The sequence below is a fragment of the Schistocerca nitens genome, chromosome 2 (assembly GCF_023898315.1).
Source record: "Schistocerca nitens isolate TAMUIC-IGC-003100 chromosome 2, iqSchNite1.1, whole genome shotgun sequence".
NCBI lineage: Eukaryota > Metazoa > Arthropoda > Insecta > Orthoptera > Acrididae > Schistocerca > Schistocerca nitens.
Genome location: NC_064615.1, coordinates 272,363,910 through 272,388,307, shown reverse-complemented (window position 1 = coordinate 272,388,307; position 24,398 = coordinate 272,363,910). Strand labels below are relative to the sequence as shown.

The following is a 24,398-nucleotide window of genomic DNA, read 5'->3' as shown; positions in this document are numbered from 1 at the left end:
TAAAAGCTCGTTAGATCTTAAAATTCCAATCGTCGCAAGGCTTACAACTTTGCATCCCTCTGTCTCTTTCACCACTGGCCGTCTTCGCCGTCCCTATAACTGCTCTCGTTCGCAGGTAGAGGGGGGGGGGGGGTGGAGAGGTATCCGGTGTAAGTGAAACACTCCAATCATTGGCCGCGCAAGGCTATGCATTTTTCTGTCCCTTTTCCGTCCTGCATTTTTATCTCATGTCCAGATCTGGCTCTCTCTGTTGAGTGATAGGGAGAACTTTTCGTTGGAGTTTAAACACGCCTGTGGTTCAGTCACCTCCCTCACGCAAGCACCTCTCTGTCACGTGTGAAGTAACACACTCTTTAAAGTGATGGGGAGAAACTTACGTTAAAGATTACTATCTTCCTCACACAAGGTATGCCTCTGTCGCACTCAAAGGAACGTGTTCTTCCGAGCTGGAACAGGTTTTGTTACCAGTCAAGAAACCCAAATTAACTACTCACCCGTCCTGGATATTCCCTTCCCCTACCACGATGATTGGTTATGTCCAACTAGGCACCCAATCTCCCAACTACTGTCGCACATAGAATAAGGAATGAGGGAACTTAAATGAATTAAAATTCTTAATTCGGTCCGTCTTCCTTCCAGCAGGCCATAGATCAGATTTTTCAAGGTAATTTTAGCACGTCAAACTCTATACGGCGCCACCAACATGACGGACTGTGGACAAATTTCATCAATATTTAAACGACAGGCACCAACTTCTTAACTGATCCGAGTTTTTGCTTCGTCTTCGTCATCGGGGTAGGGGGGATGTTACACTATAATTTTCATCCCTTTTTTTACTAATCCTAGTGGTGGAAGGAAGATTCGCGGTCAGTATTTTCATTGCCCCAGACTAATGGATTAAATTTCAAACCTCTCCGCAGTTTCCTAGAGTGAGCTCGTGTGACAGTTGTGACATGATGGTGATGATTTTTCTGTCAGATGGGATTATTAAGCTCAACAGTCTCCTTGGTGTTATTGTAGAGGAAGAGATTTTGTGCCAAATCGAGTATCACCCTCTCGTTCATTATTACATGACACTATACACGCACTACACTGAAGGGGTAGTACCTAAGACACAACTTTCACAGAGTGCTAGGAAAACGGCCACTGTGCGCTGGCAAAGAAAAACTTTTCCCTTTTTGTGGCTCAGTCTACCTCTTGGGGTCTCCCAGCCAACAATAATGCACCACTCCTTCCTTTAACATCATGGAGTACACTCCTGAAAGTCTGCGTCTTTCAAAATGTTGGACGCCTTAGTTAACTGCACGTGGTGTTTTTTGGTACATGTGCAGAAGGAGATGAGCATCAGAAAATTGAGACGGATGGCCTCTGACTCTTGATCAGCTTTTGATAGTGTCATTTCGCTTGTGTTGGACAGTGCGTGATCTGCGTGAACGCCAAGGCGACGATGCAGACATCGCCATGTGGGCACCGGGTGGTGTGCCGCAAGTGCTTCGTCAAGACCATCCAGATGGCGGTCTCGCAGCGCCTGCTGCCGCTGCGCTGCGTCATCTGCAGGGCCAAGATCCTGCGCCTCAAGCAGAGCGGCGGTGGTGGCGGGGGCGGCGCCGGCTCGCTGCACCACCATCACCACCACCACCCGCACCACCCCCATCAGCAGCCGCAGCAGCAGCACCCCGCGGCCTACGGCGCCGGCCTGCCCTGGGGCGTCATGCCCAGCTCCGCGTCACAGTACTCCGTCGGCAGCTCCGTGCCCAACTCCGAGTCGCTCTACTCCATGACATCGGGCTCGTCTTCCCTCTCAGGTGAGTGGTCGTTCTGCCCTCTCCCGTACTCTTCTGACTGCTTCTGCAAGGCCCCAGTCAGGAGAAAAATTATGTAGTCCCAGTCCTGTCTTATAAGCTGGGCGCCAGACCACTGGAAATACAGGATACGAGGGAAATCGGAAAGTAACGCACAATAATTTTTTTTCTCATTTGGAATTGCAGCTGGCATGTTGAAATTTCACGAAGATATGCAGATGATAAGCGGGTATTCATTGGACAAATATATTATACTAGAACTGACATGTGATTAGATTTTCACACAAATTGGGTGCATAGATCCTGAGAAATCAGTACCCAGAACAACCACCTCTGGCCGTAATAGCGGCCTTGAGTCAAACAGAGCTTGGATGGCGTGTACAGGTACAGCTGCCCATGCAGCTTCAACACGATACCACAGTTCATCAAGAGTAGTGACTGGCGTATTGTGACGAGCCAGTTGCTCGGCCACCATTGACCAGACGTTTTCAATTGGTGAGAGATCTAGAGAGGGCAGCAGTCGAACATGTTCTGTATCCAGAAAGGCCCGTACAGGACCTGAAACATGCGGTCGTGCTTTATCCTGCTGAGATGTAGGGTTTCGCAGGGATCGAATGAAGGGTAGAGCCACAGGTCGTAACACATCTGAAATGTAAGGTCCACTGTTCAAAGCGCCGTCAATGCGAACAATAGGTGAGCGAGACGTGTAACCAAAGGCACCGCATACCATCACGCCGGGTGATACGCCAGTATGGCGATGACGAATACACGATTCCAATGTGCGTTCATCGCGATGTCGCCAAAAACGGATGCGACCATCATGATGCTGTAAACAGAACCTGGATTCATCCGAAAAAATGACGTTTTGCCATTCGTGCACCCAGGTTCGTCGTTGAATACACCATCACAGGCGCTCCTGTCTGTGATGCAGCGTCAAGGGTAACCGCAGCCACGGTCTCCAAGCTGATAGTCCATGCTGCTGCAAACGTCGTCGAACTGTTCGTGCAGATGGTTGTTGTCTTGCAAACGTCCCCATCTGTTGACTCAGGGATCGAGACGTGGCTGCACGATCCGTTACAGCCATGTGGATAAGATGCCTGTCATCTCGACTGCTAGTGATACGAGGCCGTTGGGATCCAGCACGGCGTTCCGTATTACCGTCCCGAACCCACCGATTCCATATTCTGCTAACAGTCATTGGATCTCGACCAACGCGAGCAGCAATGTCGCGATACGATAAACCGCAATCGCGATAGGCTACAATCCGACCTTTATCAAAGTCGGAAACGCGATGGTAAGCATTTCTCCTCCTTACACGAGGCATCACAACAACGTTTCACCAGGCAACGCCGGTCAACTGCTGTTTGTGTATGAGAAATCGGTTGGAAACTTTCCTCGTGTCAGCACGTTGTAGGTGTCGCCACCGGCGCCAATCTTGTGTGAATGCTCTGAAAAGCTTATCATTTGCATATCACAGCATATTCGTCCTGTCGGTTAAATTTCGCGTCTGTAGCACGTCATCTTCGTGGTGTAGCAATTTTAATGGCCAGTAGTTTAGTACGACGTTTGCGCTACAGGGAGTATTTTGTTTTCACGTACAGCTCTACTGAAAGAAACTTTAGCTGTCAGGGTGCACATGTTAGTGTCGTCAAATTCTGAAGATCAGCGAGGTGTAGTTCGATATTTTTCGGCCAAAGGGTATAAACCAAGTGCAATTCACAGGTCATGCGTGGCGTGTATAGAGACGACTGTATGGAGTGTAGTAGTGTCCAGGTGGTGTGCATTCTTCCAAGTCGGCAGTGTTAATATTACCAATTTGTTGTGAATTAATGGCGAGAGACAAGGGGACTCACAGAAATCAAGCACTCCTATGGTGAGAGACAAGAGGACTTACCGAAATCAATCACTTTAAAGGCTTTGGTGTGAGCTAGAACGTCGACTTCGCTCCAGACCCTAGCGTTCAACTGAAACTACCTTCTCTTGTTTCGGTTTTTGAGGAAGAAAGGACTGCCATTCCTCGAAACATTTAAATATCTCACTGAAAGGGTCCCCAGAACAACCGGTCGGTGTGGCCGTGCGGTTACAGGCGCTTCAGTCTGGAACCGCGTGATCGCTACGGTCGCAGGTTCGAATCCTGCCTCGGGCATGGATGTGTGTGATGTCCTTAGGTTAGTTAGGTTTAAGTAGTTCTAAGTTCTAGGGGACTGATCACCACAGATGTTAAGTCCCATAGTGCTCAGAGCCATTTCACCCTCCCCGGAACAGTTCAATACATCTTAAAAGCGAAGGGTGGTCGTATCCGGCATGATTGTCCACTAATAGGTGTCCAGATGCTTCTGACCAGATAGTGTCTATTATTCTTGTAACAGTTATGTGTACAGATATAATATGAGACAGTTAGTTGACTTGCGTGATCTAACACATACAAATTTCCTCTAACAGTGAAGTATTTAATGAATCATTTTATTTCACGAAATTCTGCTGTAATACATTCAGGAAAATCCTGACCACTTATCCGAACTGAGGTGTTGGCGTAGCCACGTCAGCCGGACGCGTGAAGTCACACTCAAACGAGAATTCCTAGTGCAGTATCATGAAACTAATAAGTAAACTGCCAACGCCACGATCCCAGAATCAGTACAAGCAAGAATCTGTCAAATATATACATATTTTAATTCAAGAGAGAAGCAAAATCCAATAATACGTGCTACCAATACCAAGTAAAATAATGATTAGGTAGAATCCAGTAGAGATAACAAATTTATATGAAAATCTGTGATATTGAGTAAAAAATTTCCTCACAAATTTTCTCATTGTTTATCCGCTTTGCCCTTCCAGTTTATTGTGCTGAATGTAAGGTTACTGATACATCATCATAATCAGAATCATCATCAGCCATACATGGTTGAACGCCTCCTCTACATCTAACTTTTAGTAGTCAAAACTGATAACACAAACTTAGCAAAAATTACCCGTTTAAGACACACTGGAATTTTCGTTTGAAAATTCCATTTATTTTATACAAAGAATGCGAGACACTTTTACCCTAGTCATCAAATCGTTAGATAAGTTCAGTATTAAGTTGCTGCAGTTTTCTTTTTATGTGTAAATTATATTTTACAGTAGTTTTGTGTAACAGATTTTCTAGTCTGCTTCAATTTTTCTCAAAGAAGTTCATCTATTCATTGTTGAAGTTTACCTGTAGTAGAAGCAGACAATAGAACGTCTTCATCAAAACGAAATTAATACACGTATGTTCCATTATCACGTAATTCTTCTTCATTTTCCCAGGTTAAGGATCTGAATCTTACTGAGCACAATTTCAGTGATACGGAATCTTCTTCACTCTCCTCTTTGTGTTCAGAATTTCACTGCAGTCGTATGACTAATGTAAGCTGTAGAATTGAAGTACGAGTATCTTCAATATATTAACATAGCTCAAATCAATATTCCTTTAAATTAAGGACTGTCGGTATAGACTGTTTTCATATTCAATCAAAAACTTTCTCTGAGAATCCCAGACGATATGTAATTCATACGCATTGCTCCATTCTGCTATTTCTAAAGCCAACTTTTTTCGTTACCTGATCAAAACTGAAAGCCTTTTCTTTGTTCTTGATAGTACTTGTAGTGAATACCTTGTACATTACGAAGAGGACGCTGATAACTCTATAGACTTCATGTCTTGTTTTTGTTGCTTTTGTGTAAAGTAGTCTGATTACAGCAATGTTTCGCTTTTGGGTAACTGTTCTCCTTCATAGATGTTTTGTAAGTAATAAATTTTTTATTTTATTCAAACAAAAACCAAACAAACATCTCTTGAGGTTCAAGGCACTTAACTGACGAAGAGGCAGGTATGACGTGACATCTACTACGAAGTCATTCGAAACGGAGCACCATGTTAGTTTGGACATGTAGGGGAGAGAAGGAAATCGACCATCTCCTTTCAAAGGCACCATTCGATCAATTGCCTTAGGAGTTATATCAAAACTTAAAGAAACTGTATTTGTCGGCCAATAATAGCTCTTCTGTTGATAAAAACGAGGCCTCTTAGTAGAGAACCAATTTAATATATTTAATCTTCGAATACCTCTTGGTAAATTTGTTGCAAATTCCCTTTGCAAAATATAAAATCGTTTGCAAAAATTCATTAATACATTTTGTAAAAATTAATCACTCAACTGTGCTATATGGTTTTGTAGTTAATTTTGTGGAGAAGATAAGCTTTATGTAGCTAACTAGTTGATTAGGGCAGTTACATCACAACTAGTTGACTATTTTTTTTTTCTGTTTATGGTAGTTGGAGGTAATGAATGGATGTTCAGCAAAAGATACAAAAAGCATGTAAAAATTGAGAGGAATGCTTTCGTAATCTAAATAGGATTTCCAGCCTGAAGATCCTGCTCTATCTGAAACGAAAGTCTGCAGTGTTCACTACCAGTTTTGCCTTAGAGAGTGAGAAATGGAATTTTAACGCAGAAACCACTTAGAAACTCATCATTGTTAATCGTAGATGATGTACATATGGTGTGTTTTTCGGCAGGTGTGTCTTCCGTGAGCTCTGCGACGACGAGTAGCGCAGGCAGCAGCGGCAGTGGCGGCGGAGGCCTGGGGAAGACCGGCAAGGCGGGGGCGGCGGGGGCGGCGGGGGCAGTGGCGGCGGCGGCGCGCGTGGGGCTCGGCTTCCCGCGGCAGCCCACCGGATCCTTGCGGCGCTCGCAGGCGCACTCCATGAAGGTTAGTAACGGCTAGTCCACCCACCGTATGTACGCTGTAGTACAGCCTATCTTTAGTATGTACGATGATGAGGTCACTGTGGGTAGCCCATTCAGTGTGTGGTAGAGATTCGTGTGGCCAGTGCATCTCCTGTATATACAAAGTGTATATAACTCTGGCTGGTCCATCCCCTGTATGTATGATGATGGATGAGAGGGATAAACCTCTGCTCCTCACACCCAATTGTCACAGATATCGATAAATTGTTTTCGCAATTTTGATACAGGAATTCGCAGTAATGTAAGTCAAGTGTCTACTTCATTGGCATAATAGTTACTGTATTCCTATTGGCGATTTTCCGTCTTCTTTAAATTTGAAGTAATTTGTTGTCTGTACCGTTAACTAGTTTTCAAGCCACTGGAGGCTCATCGTCAGATGGAAGTGTAGTCATGGATGGAGGTGTGGTATGGCAAATTCTTGTGGTTATGTACATTTTGCAGATCGTACACACATGCATACGCGGTATTTAGTTTGTCTACCGTGAGTGAATGTGAAACCAATGACTTGAAAACTAGCTAATGGTGCAGAATGAATCGTATCAAAAATTCAGAACAGTGACTGGTTATGCCCAAATAAATATCCAATTTCAATCGCAGTCGCCGTTCACCATCCACAATGGATACAGCAATAGTTTCCTGTTTTGGCCGGTTCATACACATAAGAAAGATAGATTCCTCCTAAACATAGCAGATGATTTTAATAAACCAGAAACTGAGTTTTGGACATCAACAACATACAACTGTTTTTCTCACTAACAAAAAGATACGTAAATACGGTAAACTAGAGGTAAAGAGGCCTAAGTCCATTTTCTGCAATTTGTAATTGCGATGCACTGCTTCGTTTTTGGAAGAAGAGCAACAGTCCTGCTCCAGCCCACGACTAATTCATGCAGTGTTGAAAGGACGCTTGTTCATTAACTATTCCGTGGTTGATAGGACACATATGTCCCACTAACGAAATATGAAGTTTCGGGCGTTGGAACTTCTATATCTCAGTATCTATCTAGTACTAGCATATAGTGAAATACCATGGACTATGCGGTTGATGCCTAGAAGGCTGTGAGCGAACAAATGGGGCAGTGTGTATTTATAGTGTATGTGTTTCACGAAAATCATATTAGATCACCATCTTCTCTATTCCGATAACGTCTGAAGTAACTAATGGTGTGTTCTTACACATTATAGACATTATTTTGAAACGTTACTACACACCTTAGTGTTTCTACTGACCTGAATGTAATTTGTATGTAGTGCGACATACGTGCCCCAGAAAACATCATAGAACGTAGAGAACACTGATGTGTGATATGTCAAAGCCAACTTCAAATGTTATGTTGAAAACTTGTGTACGACATTTCACGTTTTTCATTGTCAGGAGAATAGATGTGTTTTGGTACTGATTTGTTATACTTTTTTCCATAATCTCCATCCTTATAAAATCATTCCAAAATGAAATATTTAACTCTGAAATCCGAGGTGCTCTGCTCCCATGCAACCCACTTCGCCGATTTTCAAAAGTGGTCGGCTTAAAATATTTTTTATAGTGAAAGTGTATTTTTATCACAGAGGAAGACAGTTTTTGACCTTTTATTTTTCAAATATGTGCTAAATAAATTTTAACCATGTTCATGGTTAAACACCGCCTATACAGACCACAGGCTGGAACATAGCTGCTAACGATGCAACGGCTCTCTTTCTTCTTATGTTTTTCTTTGCTTGTAGGTTCAGTGACCATTCTTATACAAGGCAGTTAGTTCAGAAAAAAATTAGTAATGATTTCTTTTCGTAACTGTAATATAAAATTTATTCAAGCTATTTTTGCTGATATATTTATACGAGTTGCTCATTTCCAAAACATCTTTTACCCATTTTTTGTGGAAACTGAGTTATTGTTACCATAGCATTCATCAATTTTTTTTTCATCATATTAAATTATGGTTTTCGTTCAAAACGTCCTTCAAACCATTACAATTTAATAATAAAATCCTGAAATATGCCTATTTAGTTTCAGAATGTCCCTTATACAATCCAACATGACCGACTCATCTACCGTTAATTTTTGTAACAAAATGACCTATATCCTTTGCCTTTTTCTAAGCAGGTTGTCAGCTTTTTCAAAAGTGACTCTTACACACACCATTTTAAGGAATAGGGTATTTTTCCAGTGAAACTTGTTGTGGTAGACCTGGCGGTCGGCTGAAACTAAGTTTTGTTTCCTGTTGACGATAGGCTATGATTTTTGTTTATTGTGAAATTGGTGCTTGTTTTGTGTGTTCACCATGGCGTTTTTGCTAGTTTTGGTGTCAAAATTCTTACCAGTAATTGAAATTAGGCTGTTTCTAGGTGTTCTTCTGCGTTTAAAGTGATCTTCTTGTTTCGAAAGAGTACTGTACAGGCAGTGCTATAGGCCTACAAATTGATAAACTTTGTGGTTAACCAATGGAGGAACTACAGCCTCAAATTACTGAGCAACAGGTTAGCCAGAAGAACAAAGGAAGAAACGTATAAAGTATCCAGATAAATGGAAAAAGACAATAGAGAATTGGAAGCTCTAAACGTCAAAGACTTTGCCAAGACTAAGACTGCCTTCAATCTATCAAGTTTTTAAGTGTAATCAACTTACGATGCAAGATGTTCGTACGTTTCATGGAGGCTTTTCTTCTTCTAAGAATAAAATTGCTCAGGATAACTATATGCTTAAATATGCTGTGAGTGAAACACCTAACCGGAGGAAAACTAATGAAGATGAACGGAAACAATTCACTGAATACTGGAATCGCTATCTAATCTCACATAGGTACCAAATCTGGAAACACTTCTTTGGTTCGGTTAAGTAAGAAATCCTTTTGTGGCATACTTGTGTTAGTGAGAAAAGAGCTCAGCGAGTTTGTAAGAGACATTTCCACTCCAGAAATCTAGCTGTAGAGAATAGAGGAGGAGACCATAAGTCTAAGCTGTTTGAGGCTGAAAGGCATTCCGTAAATTCATTCATAGAGAACCTCTGCCCACTTGAAAATCATTATTGCAGAAACACCAGAATTACAAGACAGTATTTTTGGGCCATCTTTCAATAAGTAAGTTTCACAAGGCTTGCAATTCAAGAGTAGAAAGTGATCTTCAAGTTCCATATTCATATTGTCCGCCCCCGGTGAGTGCTCAGCGCGACAGAATGTCAATCCTAAGGGCCCAGGATCGATTCCCGGCTGGGTCGGAGATTTTCTCCGCTCAGGGACTGGGTATTGTGTTGTCCTAATCATCATCATTTCATCCCCATCGACGCGCAAGTCGCGGAAGTGGCATAAGATCGTAAGACTTGCACCTGGCGAACGGTCTACCCTACGGGAGGCCCTAGTCACACGACACTTTATATTCATATTTTTATGAAATGTTTGTCAAAGATTATAACTTAAGCTTTGGCTCTCCTGCTGCGGACAAGTGTTCCAAATGCATCCAGGTCAGTTGAAATTAGACTTGAAATTAGACAGCAAGGACGCATCAGTTGAAACTGATTTCAATCTCCACAAAAAGAGGGCAGAAGCGTTCTTTAATTTACTGAAAACTGAAAATGAAATCACCCTATCCTTTGGCTGCCAAAAGAATTTGGTTTTACCTAAAATCCCTGACCAGGCAGCCTGCTGTAGTCGACAGTTTTATTTATTTAACTATACTATCTGCCAAGGTACATCTTAAGATAATCAGACAAAAGACAGTGTTTTTATATATCACTGGACAGAATCGGACTTCAAAAAAGGTTCGAATGAAATTGCTTCAGCAATTTTTCATTGGCTACAAAATACTTGCTTGGAAGGCTTTTTGCGGATGGTTGTGGAGAAAAAAAACCGGAACAGTTAAATGATGATTACGCTTCAATACTGGTTGGTAATGAAGCGCCGCCAAATATTAAAGACATTGTTTTAGTATTCCCAGTACCAGGTCATTGGTATAAGCCACCTGATCGTGTATTTGGCAGAACTGAGAAAGAAATTCAAAATTATGAGACTATTATTAAGCCTGAGAAATACATTGAAATCTTTAAGGAATGTGGAAGGAACTGTTTTCAGTATGACTGAGAGCGGAAATATTTTTGACTGGAAGAAGGTATGTGAAAATTATCAAAAGAAGGCTGGAAACGGCGTTTTGAATTTTCAACTGCTGAAAGATTTATTGTAACACCAGGCAATATGTCAACCTGTGAAGTACTTGTTGCAGGTGAACCCTGGTATAACACCAATCTCGGAAAGGCGAAAAAAGTACTCAAACCTGGATTTAAAGTTCAAAACTTTGAACTACCGTTAGATCTACCTGGAGTAACAGTAAAAAAGCTGAAAGTGTAAGATGTCAACAAGCTTTTGACTCTTCACTTTGGGAAAACAGTACAGAATAGACCTGAATAACAATCTGATGATGAAAACACCGGTGGACACATGGACGATGAAAATGGCTTTTAATTACTTCACAGCAATTAATAGGACAAATCCAGATTTAAATAAGTAAATGACTACCCTTAAGTCACTTTAAAATTATGGTTTCTATAATGTGTGTAGGTTTAATGTAATGCTATTTTTTAATATCTACCTGGTAAATGTATGTTTCTATCTGTGTCCCTAACTGAATCAGAAATTATTTCAGCTGTTTTAAAAATACCTACAGACATGGTTTCCACAAAAAATTATATACATTTTCTAAACAAACGCTGTTTATAATTTTCTCCTATTTTCTTTTTCAACTGGCTCTTATCCAAAGTTTTTATTTTCAAAATGTCTCTTCTCCATATTTTGGTTCTAAAACGTCCCTTATCCAAGAGTTTTTATTTATAACGAAATTTTGAAATAAGTTATTTTTATGCTGTTTTTTTAATAATAAAAATAGATAATTAAAAAACATGTGGAAAAATTTCAACTTCATAGATACAACAGAAATTGGTAAGTAGGTTTTTTACTAATTACCGAAATTTATGCCGATTGGATGAAGGACATTTTGGAACTAAGCGACTCATATGTCACCTTTTGATACCTCTTCCAGTCAGTACAGAATAACAACTAACAATAATTATTGCTAAAAAACAAAACAGCGTCTGCACAGCATCGTAGAGCTTATCCATTCAATATCTTTGGCCTGCACAGCAGATGTGACAGAGGTCAGCCTGGGTTACACATGCTCAGCTGTGGCGCTGGCTCCCCTCACATGAAATAAAAAGTAAAAAAATAAAAAAAGCAAGAACCAAATTCTTGCGAAAGAAAACATTAAATATATTACACAACAGACCAAGAAACTGAGTGTAATCAAATTAGACATTAATTGCGTGCAGGAGTGGCTGGAGTAAGAAGACTAGTGGCAACAATTTTCTGACATTATACTGTGCCTCGCAAGAAAAAAGGGAAACTCCTGCACAATTTATTTATGCGTTTGGTACAGCAAGTAAATATCGGGTCATCATGTCCTCTCTTACATCTAAGCAGACAGTCTTAACGAGCCAACATTTCAATTTGTATGGTTCACGAGCAATGTATAATCATCATAATGATAATAATGCTTCTGACAATAAATACAGAAATGAATACATGCCATTTAAGAAATGTTGGTCTTATTAACACTGTCCCAAACAATTTCTTTTTTATGTTCTCATTGAATTGTTAGTATCATCTAATAGATATTCATCGCATCAGTGCAAATGGAATCAGTCTGTAGAAGTTGACATTTCACACGAATAGTGAGAAGTAACTGGGTAAGGTTAGAAATGTCAGAAATTCATAAATGATGTTCCAAATGTGTTCCAATTGCTTCTTTTTGTTTTAAACCCAAAAAAAGTGAAGAACCCCAAAGACATGTTTGGATGACAATGTAATGTCGTAAACGTATAAAACTTCGGCGGTTATGTAAATGATAAGAGGAGTAATCCTCTGTCATAAGAAGAACAGCCACCAGAGCGTACTAGTGTTTTTTCTGTTTAGTGTCGTTGCCAGGCTTAGTATGGTATGGTATATAAGGGGTGTGAACAGCGTCAGATGTTCAGTGGTCACGGAGAAGGGCACGAAGATGCCGCATACTCGTGTAAGACATGGTTATCAGTACATGACAGAGTTTGAAAAGGGACGCGTTTTGGGTCTCAATTTGGTCAGCTTCTCTAATCGTGTAATATTCCATTTCTGGGGCATTTGAGTGTCACAGTGGCCAGTGTTGGACTGTCAACGTGAGAACAGGGATACTCGACGCCAAGGTTCTCCTGCAATATTCTGTGTCATTCCGTGCCACGGGTCAGATAGTAGAAGCAGAACTAGGAAATTATCGTCCCACGCATAGGTTGCCGTCAACACTACAACACAAACGGCTGCAGTTGGAGTGATGTCGTGGCCTGGAAGCACTGACCACTGGTGTCACACTGATTGCTAATGAATCGTGGTTATGCACTATCCCGGATGACCATTGGCAGTGAGTGACCTATGGATAGGACCCAACACCCGAAAGTTCTGGAGAAGCATAATGGTGTTGCTCCTAAAGACATGGTGCAAGAAGCATTCAAGTTCACGGCTGGTGGTAATTTTGGGAATGACAGCACAATGGTCTGCCATGAACATCCTGTGACGTTATCGTTTAGCTCCGTACGATAGTATCGTGATGCCATTTCGAACAGGACAACGTTGATCCACACCTGGCCCTTGCCTCTAAGAACTGTCTGTCTGATCCTGAGGTACTGCCGAGGCCAGCAGGGTCCCCAGATGCGTACTCTGTAGAACTTACACTGAAAAGGCAAAGAAACTGGTACACCTGCCTAATATCGTGTAGGGCCCCCTCGAGCACGTAGAAGTGCCACAAAACGACGTGACATGGAGTCGAATAATGTCTGAAGTGGAGGCGGAGGGAACTGATATCATGGATCCTGCAGGGATATCCAGAAATCCGTAAGACTCCGAGGGGCTGGAGATCTCGTCACAACAGCACGTCGCAAGGCATCCCAGACGTCTGGGGAGTCTGGTGGCCAGCCGCAGTTTTTGAACTCAGAAGAGTCTTCCTGGAGCCACTCTGTAGCAATTCCGAATGTGTGGGATGTCACATCGTCCTACTGGAATAGCCCAATCCGTCAATGGACGTGAATGGATGCAGGTAAACAGACAGGACACTTATGTACGTGTCACCTGTCAGAATCGTATCTACACGTATCAGGGGTCCCATATCATTCCAACCGTACAAGTCCCGCACCATTACAGAGCGTCCACCAGCTTGAACATTCCCCTGCTGACTTGCAGGGTCCATGGATTCATGAAGTTGTTTGCATACCCGTATACGTCATAGCGCTCGATACAATCTGAAACGAGACTCGTCCGACCAGGCAACATGCTTCCAATCATCAACAGTGTAATGTCCGTGTTGACGGGCCCACATGTGACGTATAGCTTTGTGGCGTACAGTCATCAACGGTACACAACTGGGCCTTCAGCACCGAAAGTCCATATCGATGATGTTTCGTTGAACGCTTCGCATACTGACACTTGCTGAAGGCCCTGCATTGAAATCTACAGCAATTTGCGGAAGGGTTGCACTTCTGTCACGTTGTACGATTCTCTTCAGTCGTCGTTGGTCCCGTTCTTGCAGGATCTTTTTGCGGCAGCAGCTATGTCGGAGATTTGATGTTTTACCGAATTCCTGATATTCACGGTACACTCTTGAAATGGTCGAACGGGAAAATCGGCACTTCATCTATGCCTCGGAGATGCTGTGTCCCATCGCTCGTGCGCCATGACACAACGTTGATACTCATTTAAATCTTGATAACCTGCTATTGTAGCAGCAGTGACCGATCTAACAACAGCGCCAGACACTTGTTGTCTTACGCAGGCGTTGCCGATTGCAGCGCCACATTCTCCCTCTTTACATATCTCTGTTTTTGAATGCGCGTGGCTATACCAGTTTCTTTGGCGCTTCAGTGTATGTGGGACCACCTGGGACGTCAACCACGCTCCAGTGCCAGTATCCAATATACTGAGTACGAGTTCCAACAGTTGCGGTTCAGCTTGCCTCAGGGGATGATTCAAGCGAATCACTGGATGCATGCAAGCCAGAACGAGCGCAACTTCATACATAGAAATGGGCTCATGTTGCTTAGGACTTTTTGAAGTTGCTTCCATTTTGTGAACAATGCACTAACATCACATACTGTCTCAAGTCGTGAAGTTTCATTTTTTTCCCTCCTCTCCTTCTGGGTGCTTCAATTTCTTTTATTCATTTATTTATTTATTTTGTGAGGCAGTGTGCATCTTTGTAGAACGCAACTGTGACTGACTACAGCCACTTCTCATCATTTTACAGGTGTTGTTGTTGTTGTGGTCTTCAGTCCTGAGACTGGTTTGATGCAGCTCTCCGTGACACACTATCCTGTACAAGCTTCTTCATCTCCCAGTACTTACTGCAACATACATCCTTCTGAATCTGCTTAGTGTATTCATCTCTTGGTCTCCCTCTATGATTTTTACCCTCCACGCTGCCCTCCAATGCTAAATTTGTGATCCCTTGATGCCTCAGAACCTGGCCTACCAACCGATCCCTTCTTCTTGAAAAGTTGTGCCACAAACTCCTCTTCTCCCCAATTCTATTCAATACCTCCTCATTAGTTACGTGATCTACCCATCTAATCTTAAGCATTTTTCTGTAGCACCACATTTCGAAAGCTTCTATTCTCTTCTTGTCCAAACTATTTATCGTCCACGTTTCACTTCCATAAATGGCTACACTACATACAAATACTTTCAGAAACGACTTCCTGACACTTAAATCTATACTCCATGATAACAAATTCCTCTTCTTCAGAAACGCTTTCCTTGGCATTGCCAGTCTACATTTTATATCCTCTCTACTTCGACCATCATCAGTTATTTTGCTCCCCAAATAGCAAAACTCATTTACTACTATAAGTGTCTCATTTCCTAATCTAATTCCCTCGGCATCACCCGATTTAATTCGACTACATTCCATTATCCTCGTTTTGCTTTTGCTGATGTTCATCTTATATCCTCCTTTCAAGACACTGTCCATTCCGTTCAACTGCTCTTCCAAGTCCTTCGCTGTCTCTGACAGAATTACAATGTCATCGCGCGAACCTCAAAGTTTTTGTTTCTTCGCCATGGATTTTAATACCTACTCCCAATTTTTCTTTTGTTTCCTTTACTGCTTGCACAATATACAGATTGAATAACATCGGGGAGAGGCTACAACCCTGTCTCACTCCCTTCCCAAGCACTGCTTCCCTTTCATGTCCCTCGACTCTTATAATTGCCATCTAATTTCTGTACAAATTGTAAATAGCCTTTCGCTCCCTGGCTCTCAGCACTATGGGACTCAACTGCTGTGGTTATCAGTCCCCTAGAACTTAGAACTACTTAAACCTAACTAACCTAAGGACATCACACACATCCATGCCCGAGGCAGGATTCGAACCTGCGACCGTAGCAGTCGCACGGTTCCGGACTGCGCGCCTAGAACCGCGAGACCACCGCGGCCGGCCTTTCGCTCCCTGTATTTTACCCCTGCCACTTGAAAGAGAGTATTCCGGTCAACATTGTCAAAAGCTTTCTCTAAGTCTACAAATGCTAGAAACGTAGGTTTGCCTTTCCTTAATCGTTCTTCTAAGATAAGGCGTAAGGTCAGTATTGCCTCACGTGTACCAACATTTCTACGGAATCCAAACTGATCTTCCCCGATGTCGACTTCTACCAGTTTTTCCATTCGTCTGTAAAGAATTCGCGTTAGTATTTTGCAGCTGTGGCTAATGAAACTGATAGTTCGGTAATTTTCACATCTGTCAGCTCCTGCTTTGTTTGGGATCGGAATTACTAAAATGGCTCTGAGCACTATGCGACTTAAATTCTGAGGTCATCAGTCGCCTAGAACTTAGAACTAATTAAACCTAACTAACCTAAGTTCATCACACACATCCATGCCCGAGGCAGGATTCGAACCTGCGACCGTAGCGGTCGCTCGGCTCCAGACTGTAGCGCCTAGAACCGCACGGTCACTCCTGCCGGCCAGGAATTACTATATTCTTCTTGAAGTCTGAGGGTATTTCACCTGTCTCATACATCTTGCTCACCAGATGGTAGAGTTTTGTCGTGACTGGCTCTCCCAAGGCCGTCAGTAGTTCTAATGGAAGGTTGTCTACTCCCGGGGCCTTGTTTCGACTCGTGCAAGAAGTAACCAGTGTATTGTACTGACTGCCCCTTGTGTGTTCCAGCTGCGACTGCAGGATTACAAAGAGCCCGCGGCGCGCCCGGTCCGTGAGCCCGAGCACCGCCTGCCGCCCATCAAGGAGTTCCAGCGGGAGTTCCGCGCCTGCAAGGAGCGCACCGCCTCCTCCTCCTCAACCAGGATACGGTCAGTACAGCCCTCCACCACGCCCACACAAACCTGGTTACGCTCAGTACAGCTCTCCACCACACCCACACACAGCTGGTTACGGTCGGCACAGGCACTGCTCACTCACACCACAGAATGATAGTCAGTACACACACACACCTTAGGCCGGTATTACACTATCATGTTTCTTTGACAAAGAAATGTGACCAAAAATTCGTCAAATTTCTTTGACAAAGATATTTGACATGGCGCTAAAAAGGAGTATTTCACTGTCATCATATGTTTCGTCAGAGTTCAAGATGGCGCACAACAACAACTTGTTAGTATGGTGCATCTGGAAGAGAAGCGGCGAAAACAAAACGAAACATATTTGGGTGAAACTATGGGTTTTACGTCCATATAATAAAAGCATTCAGCAAAATTTTTTTCACGCGACGTCGAGTTTTACATAAATTACTTACGAATGGATGAGAGTGCTTTTCAGTATTTGCTCAGTAAAGTGGCTCCTCGTATTACAAAACAGAATGCTCAGTTCAGAAATGCTATATGTGGGCAAGACAGGCTCACCATTACACTGCTATTTCTTGCTACAGGAGAGAGCTATTCTAGCTTACAATACAGCTTTCCAGTAGCACAGAGCACGTTAACCAAAATAATTCAAGAAACGTGTGAAGTGATTTATAAAACAATAAAGGACGAATATCTGAAAGTAAATGAAATGGTTCAAATGGCTCCGAGCACTATGGGACTTAACATCTGAGGTCATCAGTCCCCTAGAACTTAGAACTACTTAAACCTAACTAACCTAAGGACATCACACACATCCATGCCCGAGGCAGGATTCGAACCTGCGACCGTAGCGGTCCTGCGGTTCCAGACTGAAGCGCCTAGAACCGCTTGGCCACACCGGCCGGCGAAAGTAAATGAATATTTAGTACACACAATACGGGTAATAAGAACTACTTTCATTTTTCGATAATTTAATTAATAGAGCTAGTGTTCCAACAACTATGAACTTAATAAAAAGAACGAAACAGATTAAGCACTTTTTAACTAGTGCCGGCCGGTGTGGCCGTGCGGTTCTAGGCATTTCAGTCTGGAACCGCGTGACCGCTACGGTCGCAGGTTCGAATCCTGCCTCGGGCATGGATGTGTGTGATGTCCTTAGGTTAGTTAGGTTTAACTAGTTCTAAATTCTAGGGGACTGATGACCTCAGAAGTTAAGTCCCATAGTGCTCAGAGCCATTTGAACCATTTTTTAACTAGTGACATGCAGAGTTCAGAAACAGACGAAGTAGAATAGATAGCTATTATTTCTTCATTTTAGAGCGTTTCCTTCTCTTCTATTCCGGCTTGCTGAAAAGCTGCTTGGATGAAACTTCCTGGCAGATTACAATCTATGTGCCGGACCGAGACTCGAACTCGGGATCTTTGCCTTTCGCGGGCAAGTGCTGTACCATATTTTTTTCGATTTTTTTCGATATAGTTCGTTGCGTTTGGTCTGGGCGGACGTCACAAGACGGTTCAAGTTGATCATTGATTCCTTGACTCAGTTTTTTTTTTCTTTTTTTTATTTTATTAGAGTGGGCACGCAGCCCTCTGACCGGACATGCTGACCCACCGTCCCGGCAAAATGCGTGCCTTGACCGGGACTCAATCTGAGCTACACAAGCATGACTCATGACCTGTTTTCACAGCTTTAATTTCGGAAATATCTCGTCTCCTACCCTCCAAACTTCACAGAAGCTCTCCTTCTGACCACACAGAGCTAGCGCTCCTGGAAGAAAAGATATTGCGGAAACATGGCTTAGCCACAGCTTGGGGGATGTTTCCAGAATTAAATTTTCACTCTGTAGCGGAGTGTGCACAAGATATGAAAACTCCTGGCAGCTGTGAGGACAGGTCGTGACTCCTGCTTGGGTAGCTCAGATGGTAGAACACTTGTCTGCAAAAGGCAAAAGTCCCTATTTCTAGTCTCCGTCCCGCACACAGTTTTAATCTGCCAGGAAGTTTCATATCCGCGCACTCTCCGGTGCAGAGTGAAAATTTCGTTCTGGAAGCTGCCTGGGTGTTTCCAGATGTAGAAATAGATGGCTGTGGTTGTGATTGTGGATTGGAAGGCGCCTCCAGAATATTCCACAAGTCCGTACAGTCAGGATGTAAAATGGTTCAAATGGTTCTGAGCACTATGGGACTTAACTGCTGAGGTCATCAGTCCCCTAGAGCTCAGAACTACTTAAGCCTAACTAACTTAAGGACAACACACACATACATGCCCGAGGCAGGATTCCAACCTGCGACCGTAGCGGTTGCGCGGTTCCAGACTGTAGCGCGTAGAACCGCTCGGCTACTCCAGCCGGCGTCAGGATGTACTATCGTTATTACTTTGACTAGAATTCCCAGTGATGAAGTGAAATTTATTATTATAGCTTTACAATGGGATAGTAAGACATAGTCCTTACTCCTACTATAACTGAATACGGTCAACTTAAACGTTCATCATCCCTTCTACCACAGAGCAGTCAACGTCCGAATTCCACATTTCCTCTTCGATTAAATCATTCTGGGTGTTGGGCTACGTCATTACGAAACACTAAAACAATTGTACCATCGACGTTCCAATCACGTTCCAGAGACCGCTACAAAGACTGTCGAAACCTAAGTGGTATAGTTCTTTACTGTTCTGCAATGACGCGGCTCAACACCCAGAATAATTTTGTAATCTTCGTGTCCTCTTTTGTGTCAGTACTAACACTCTTTACTTTTCCTCTTGCAGGGTGTATTCAGTACACACACTATTTACTCGTTCTGCAACAAAGTGCAATCCGGACACACTGTCCTCACTCAATCTATTCCTAGATAAAAGAAAAAACTGTTCTCACTAAGAATACTAAAGAATAAAGTGTGTATGCACACCTGTTATTCCCTCATAAGAAACTGCTGTCAGAATATACACTCCTGACGACTTATATGCACAACACGGTGCAGTTAAAACCCGTTCTCCTACTTCTTCCTACCAAGCTCCATATGAACACTCCTTACTTCTCCTGCTCTAGGCTGCATTTGAAGTAGGTACTCCTTAGACAACGGGATACAATCACAATCCACATTCCTCACTTCTCCCATACCAGGATAGTCATGAGTTAAATTACTTACTCCCTTTAAAACAGAATACAGGTATTTCGTTACTTCTCCTACACAAGTCAGTCCTTGCGATGCACAATGCTTACTCCTCTTACTCTACGACAGAGTCAGTTCATGTACCCTTTATTCCTTCTACAACATTATGCCGTTAGACCACGCAATCCTAGCACATCCTACTCTAGGATACGCGAGGAAAAATAATCCTTACTCCTCATATTCCAAGCTAAGTCTTCATGCTCACTCCTTATTCCTTTTGCAACAGGCTACAGTCAAAACACATACAAGTTACATCTCTTACTCAAGCATATTTTTAGTATGTATATTATTTATTCCTACTTTAGCACGATGTAGACAGTGCTATGGGCTTGATGAATTCTCCTTTCTCTTTATGGATCAGGATTCCGTCACGACACACACATCTTAGTCCTATTACGCTAGAATACATCAGAAATAAACACACTTTATTCTTCGTAAACCAGGCTATGTCCATGATATTTTCTCCTTTCAGTTTCTACACCAGGATGCGGTCAGGACATTCACTCTTAGCTCTCCTGTTCCAGGATGGAGCCAGATGCACCATATTCCTCCTACACAGGGTACCCCATACGTTATTTCTCCTATTACAGGCTACAGTCGTGTTTCGCACTACTTACTCCTCCTACCTGACAATAAGACACATTGTTAGTACTTTCCATACCCGAATACGGTACGACACACAGCCCTTTGGTCATCTGTGCCAGGATATGTTACAGATGCTCATACTTTACTGCTGCTAACCTAGGATACAATCAGACAGACACACACTTCTTAACCCTGTTTATCCAGAGTACCGACAGGATGCTCGCTCCTTAAGTCTCCTATTCCAGGATTAGTTCAGATAGCACATTCAGTGCACCTCCGATATGCGACTGTAACCAGTACGCACCCACTTTACTACTCGTTATTTCTCTGCAGCTTGTGGAAGGAACTAGGTAGGTGGAGAAAGGATGCCATATCTTCGATGTACTCTTTCTATGAAAAAAATGTTAAAAAAAACATTGGAACATTGTGTTCCATCATTCTCCGTCTAGTAAATAATATATCAACAGCAGTTTTCTGTAACAGAAGTAATTATTTCATTAGTAAAGATCCACTTAATGTGATAACAATGACCAGTATACACAATACGTATTGCACTTGTTGCGAGGGCGTGCTCAAAAGTAATGCCTTGGTTGGTGGGTTGGTTGGTTGATTTTGGGGAGGGGGACCAAACTGCGTTGTCATCTGTCCCTTCGGATTAGGGAAGCGTGGGGAAGGAAGTTTGCCATGTACTTTCAAAGGAACCACGCCGGCATTTGCCTGAAGCGGTTTAGGGAAATCAGGGAAATCCTAAACCAGGATAGCCGGACGCGGGTCTGAACCATCGTCCTCCCGAAAAGTAATGCCTCCGAATTCTTATGTGAAAATTCTTAAAGATTTTTAAATAAAACAACCTTATTGACATTGTACATCTTTATTCTTCATGTTTACATACTTGAAGACCTTTGCCTCTAGAGAGTTCCGAATTGTAGCGTGAAGCTTGGCAGTGTGTAACGTAACTATGACGGTGCATCAGAATGAGTGCGCTGTAATCGAACTTCGAATCAGAAGAGTTAGTCCACACACAGAGCACCCTCTCCTTCAGCATGTCAATGCTAGACCGCACACGAGGGCTGCGATATCTGCAACAATCCTACGTTTTGGGTTCAGTGTCATCGATCAAGTTCCATAAAGCCTCGACTTGACCCCATCCGATTTTTATCTGTTTCCAAAACTTAAAGAGCATCTTCTAGTACTTCACTTTGATAGTGATCAAGCGGTGCAAGTAGAGGTGAGGTTGTAGCTCCGCCATCAAAGACAAATACTCTACAGTGACATATCAACACACTAGTCTGTCGTTAGGAGAAATGTGTTCGTCGCCAGGGTGAGTACGTTGAGAAATAAATATGTACGCAAGAAGAATAAAGATGCAGAATGTTGCGTTTCTTGTTTTATTTAAAAAGGTTCAAGTATTTTCACAACAAAATTTTGAGACATTGCTTTTCAGCACGCCTTCGTACATTATGCATGCGCTGTTCAAAATGGCTCTGAGCACTATGCGACTTAAATTCTGAGGTCATCAGTCGCCTATAACTTAGAACTAATTAAACCTAACTAACCTAAGGACATCACACACATCCATGCCCGAGGCAGGATTCGAACCTGCGACCGTAGCGGTCGCTCGGGTTCCAGACTGTAGCGCCTAGAACCGCACGGCCACTCCGGCCGCGTGCGCTGTCATTTGCTATTGATTTTCTGCAGTCCTGTAACAGCAACTGATACGCTACTCAAAGAAAATTATATTGCTGTCCTATACAGCAGAGATATTTTATTTATTTATTTCTGTAGCCGAAGAACAGTGTGTCTCTGGACATAAATTCTTACTTAACTCATTACTTTGGCACTACGTTCTACACATTCCCCAGTTCTGAAGCAGAAATTTCGTGACACAGTATCCAAAGTACTATTTTAAATATGGATCAGTACTCTACAAACCACTGTATAGTGCGTGGCAGAGCCTGACATTCCACTTGCGTTCGGAGGGTGGGAGGAATTACTATTTAAATGCCTCTGTGCACACTGTAATTAGTGTAATCTCGTCTTCGAGGTCACTACGGAGGCAGATGGCTCTACAATATTCCTAGATCCTTCACCTAACGAAGGACAGCTCGCAGCCGTCTTCAAGCGACGGCCAATCCGGGTTTTACAGCATTAACTTGACTCTCTTCCATGGCTCAGACAAACGTGTGACAATCGGTTCTGCCCTTCAATGCATACGTTCAACAATCCCGTGTTATTCCTACACTACTGGCAATTAAAATTTCTACACCAAGAAGAAATTCAGATGATAAGCGGGTATTAATTGGAAAAATATATTATACAAGAACTGACATGTGATTACATTTTCAAGCAATTTGGGTGCATAGATCCTGAGAAATCAGTACCCAGAACAACCACATCTGGCCGAAATAACGGCCTTGATACACCTGGGCATTGAGTCAAACAGAGCTTGGGTGGCATGTACAGGTACACCTGCTCATGCAGCTTCAACATGATACCACAGTTCATCAAGAGTAGTGACTGGTGTATTGTGACGAGCCAGTTGCTCGGCCACCATTGACCAGACGTTTTCAGTTGGTGAGAGATCTGGAGAATGTGCAGGCCAGGGCAGCAGTCGAACATTTTCTATATCCAGAAAGGCCCGTACAGGACTTGCAACATGCGGTCGTGCATTATCCTGCTGAAATGTAGGGTTTCGCAGGGATCGAATGAAGGGTTGAGCCACGGGTCGTAACACATCTGAAATGTAACGTTCACTGTTCAAAGTGCCGTCAATGCGACAAGAGATGACCGGGACGTGTAACCAATGGCACCCTATACCATCACGCCTGGTGATACGCCAATATGGCGATGACGAATACACGCTTCCAATGTGCGTTCACCGCGATGTCGCCAAACACGAATGCGACCATCATGATGCTGTAAAAAGAACCTGGATACCGGGTGACACGCCAATATGGTGATGACGAATACACGCATCCAATGTGCGTTCACCGCGATGTCACCAAACACGGATGCGACCGTCATGATGCTATAAACAGAACCTGGATTCATCCGAAAAAAACGACGTTTTGCCATTCGTGCTCTTAAGTACGTCGTTTAATACACCATCGCAGGCGCTCCTGTCTGTGATGCAGCGTCAAGGGTAACCGCAGCAATGGTCTCCGAGCTAATAGTACATGCTGCTGCAAACGTCGTCGAATTGTTCGTGCAGATGGTTGTTGTCTTGCAAACGTCCCCTTCTGTTGACTCAGGGATCGAGACGTGGCTGCACGATCCGTTACAGCCATGCGGATAAGATGCCTGTCATCTCGACTGCTAGTGATACGAGGCCGTTGGGATTCAGCAAGGCGTTCCGTATTACCCTCCTGAACCCACCGATTCCATATTCTGCTAACGGTCATTGGATATCGACCAACGCGAGCAGCAATGTCGCAATACGATAAACCGAAATCGGGATAGGCTACAATCCGAACTTTATCAAAGTCGGAAACGTGATGGTAAGCATTTGTCCTCCTTACACGAGGCATCACAACAACGTTTCACCAGGTAACGCCGGTCAACTGCTGTTTGTGTATGAGAAATCGGTTGGAAACTTTCCTCATGTCAGCACTTTGTAGGTGTCGCCACCGGCGCCAACCTCGTGTGAATGCTCTGAAAAGCAAATCATTTGCATATCACAGCATCTTCTTCCTGTCGGTTAAATTTCGCGTCT

General features: G+C 43.1%; 1 protein-coding gene across 1 annotated transcript in view; it reads left to right on the top strand.

Moving 5' to 3' along the window:
• Positions 1-1,447: 1,447 nt before the first annotated feature.
• The window catches only part of LOC126234356 (nucleolar protein 58), a 41,065-nt gene continuing 18,114 nt past the window's right edge, over positions 1,448-24,398 (top strand). The window contains exons 1-4 of the mRNA XM_049943042.1: positions 1,448-1,805; positions 6,346-6,402; positions 6,457-6,539; positions 16,800-16,939. Coding sequence (XP_049798999.1) covers positions 1,448-1,805; positions 6,346-6,402; positions 6,457-6,539; positions 16,800-16,939 — 638 coding nt within the window. The remainder of the gene's footprint in view (positions 1,806-6,345; positions 6,403-6,456; positions 6,540-16,799; positions 16,940-24,398) is intronic.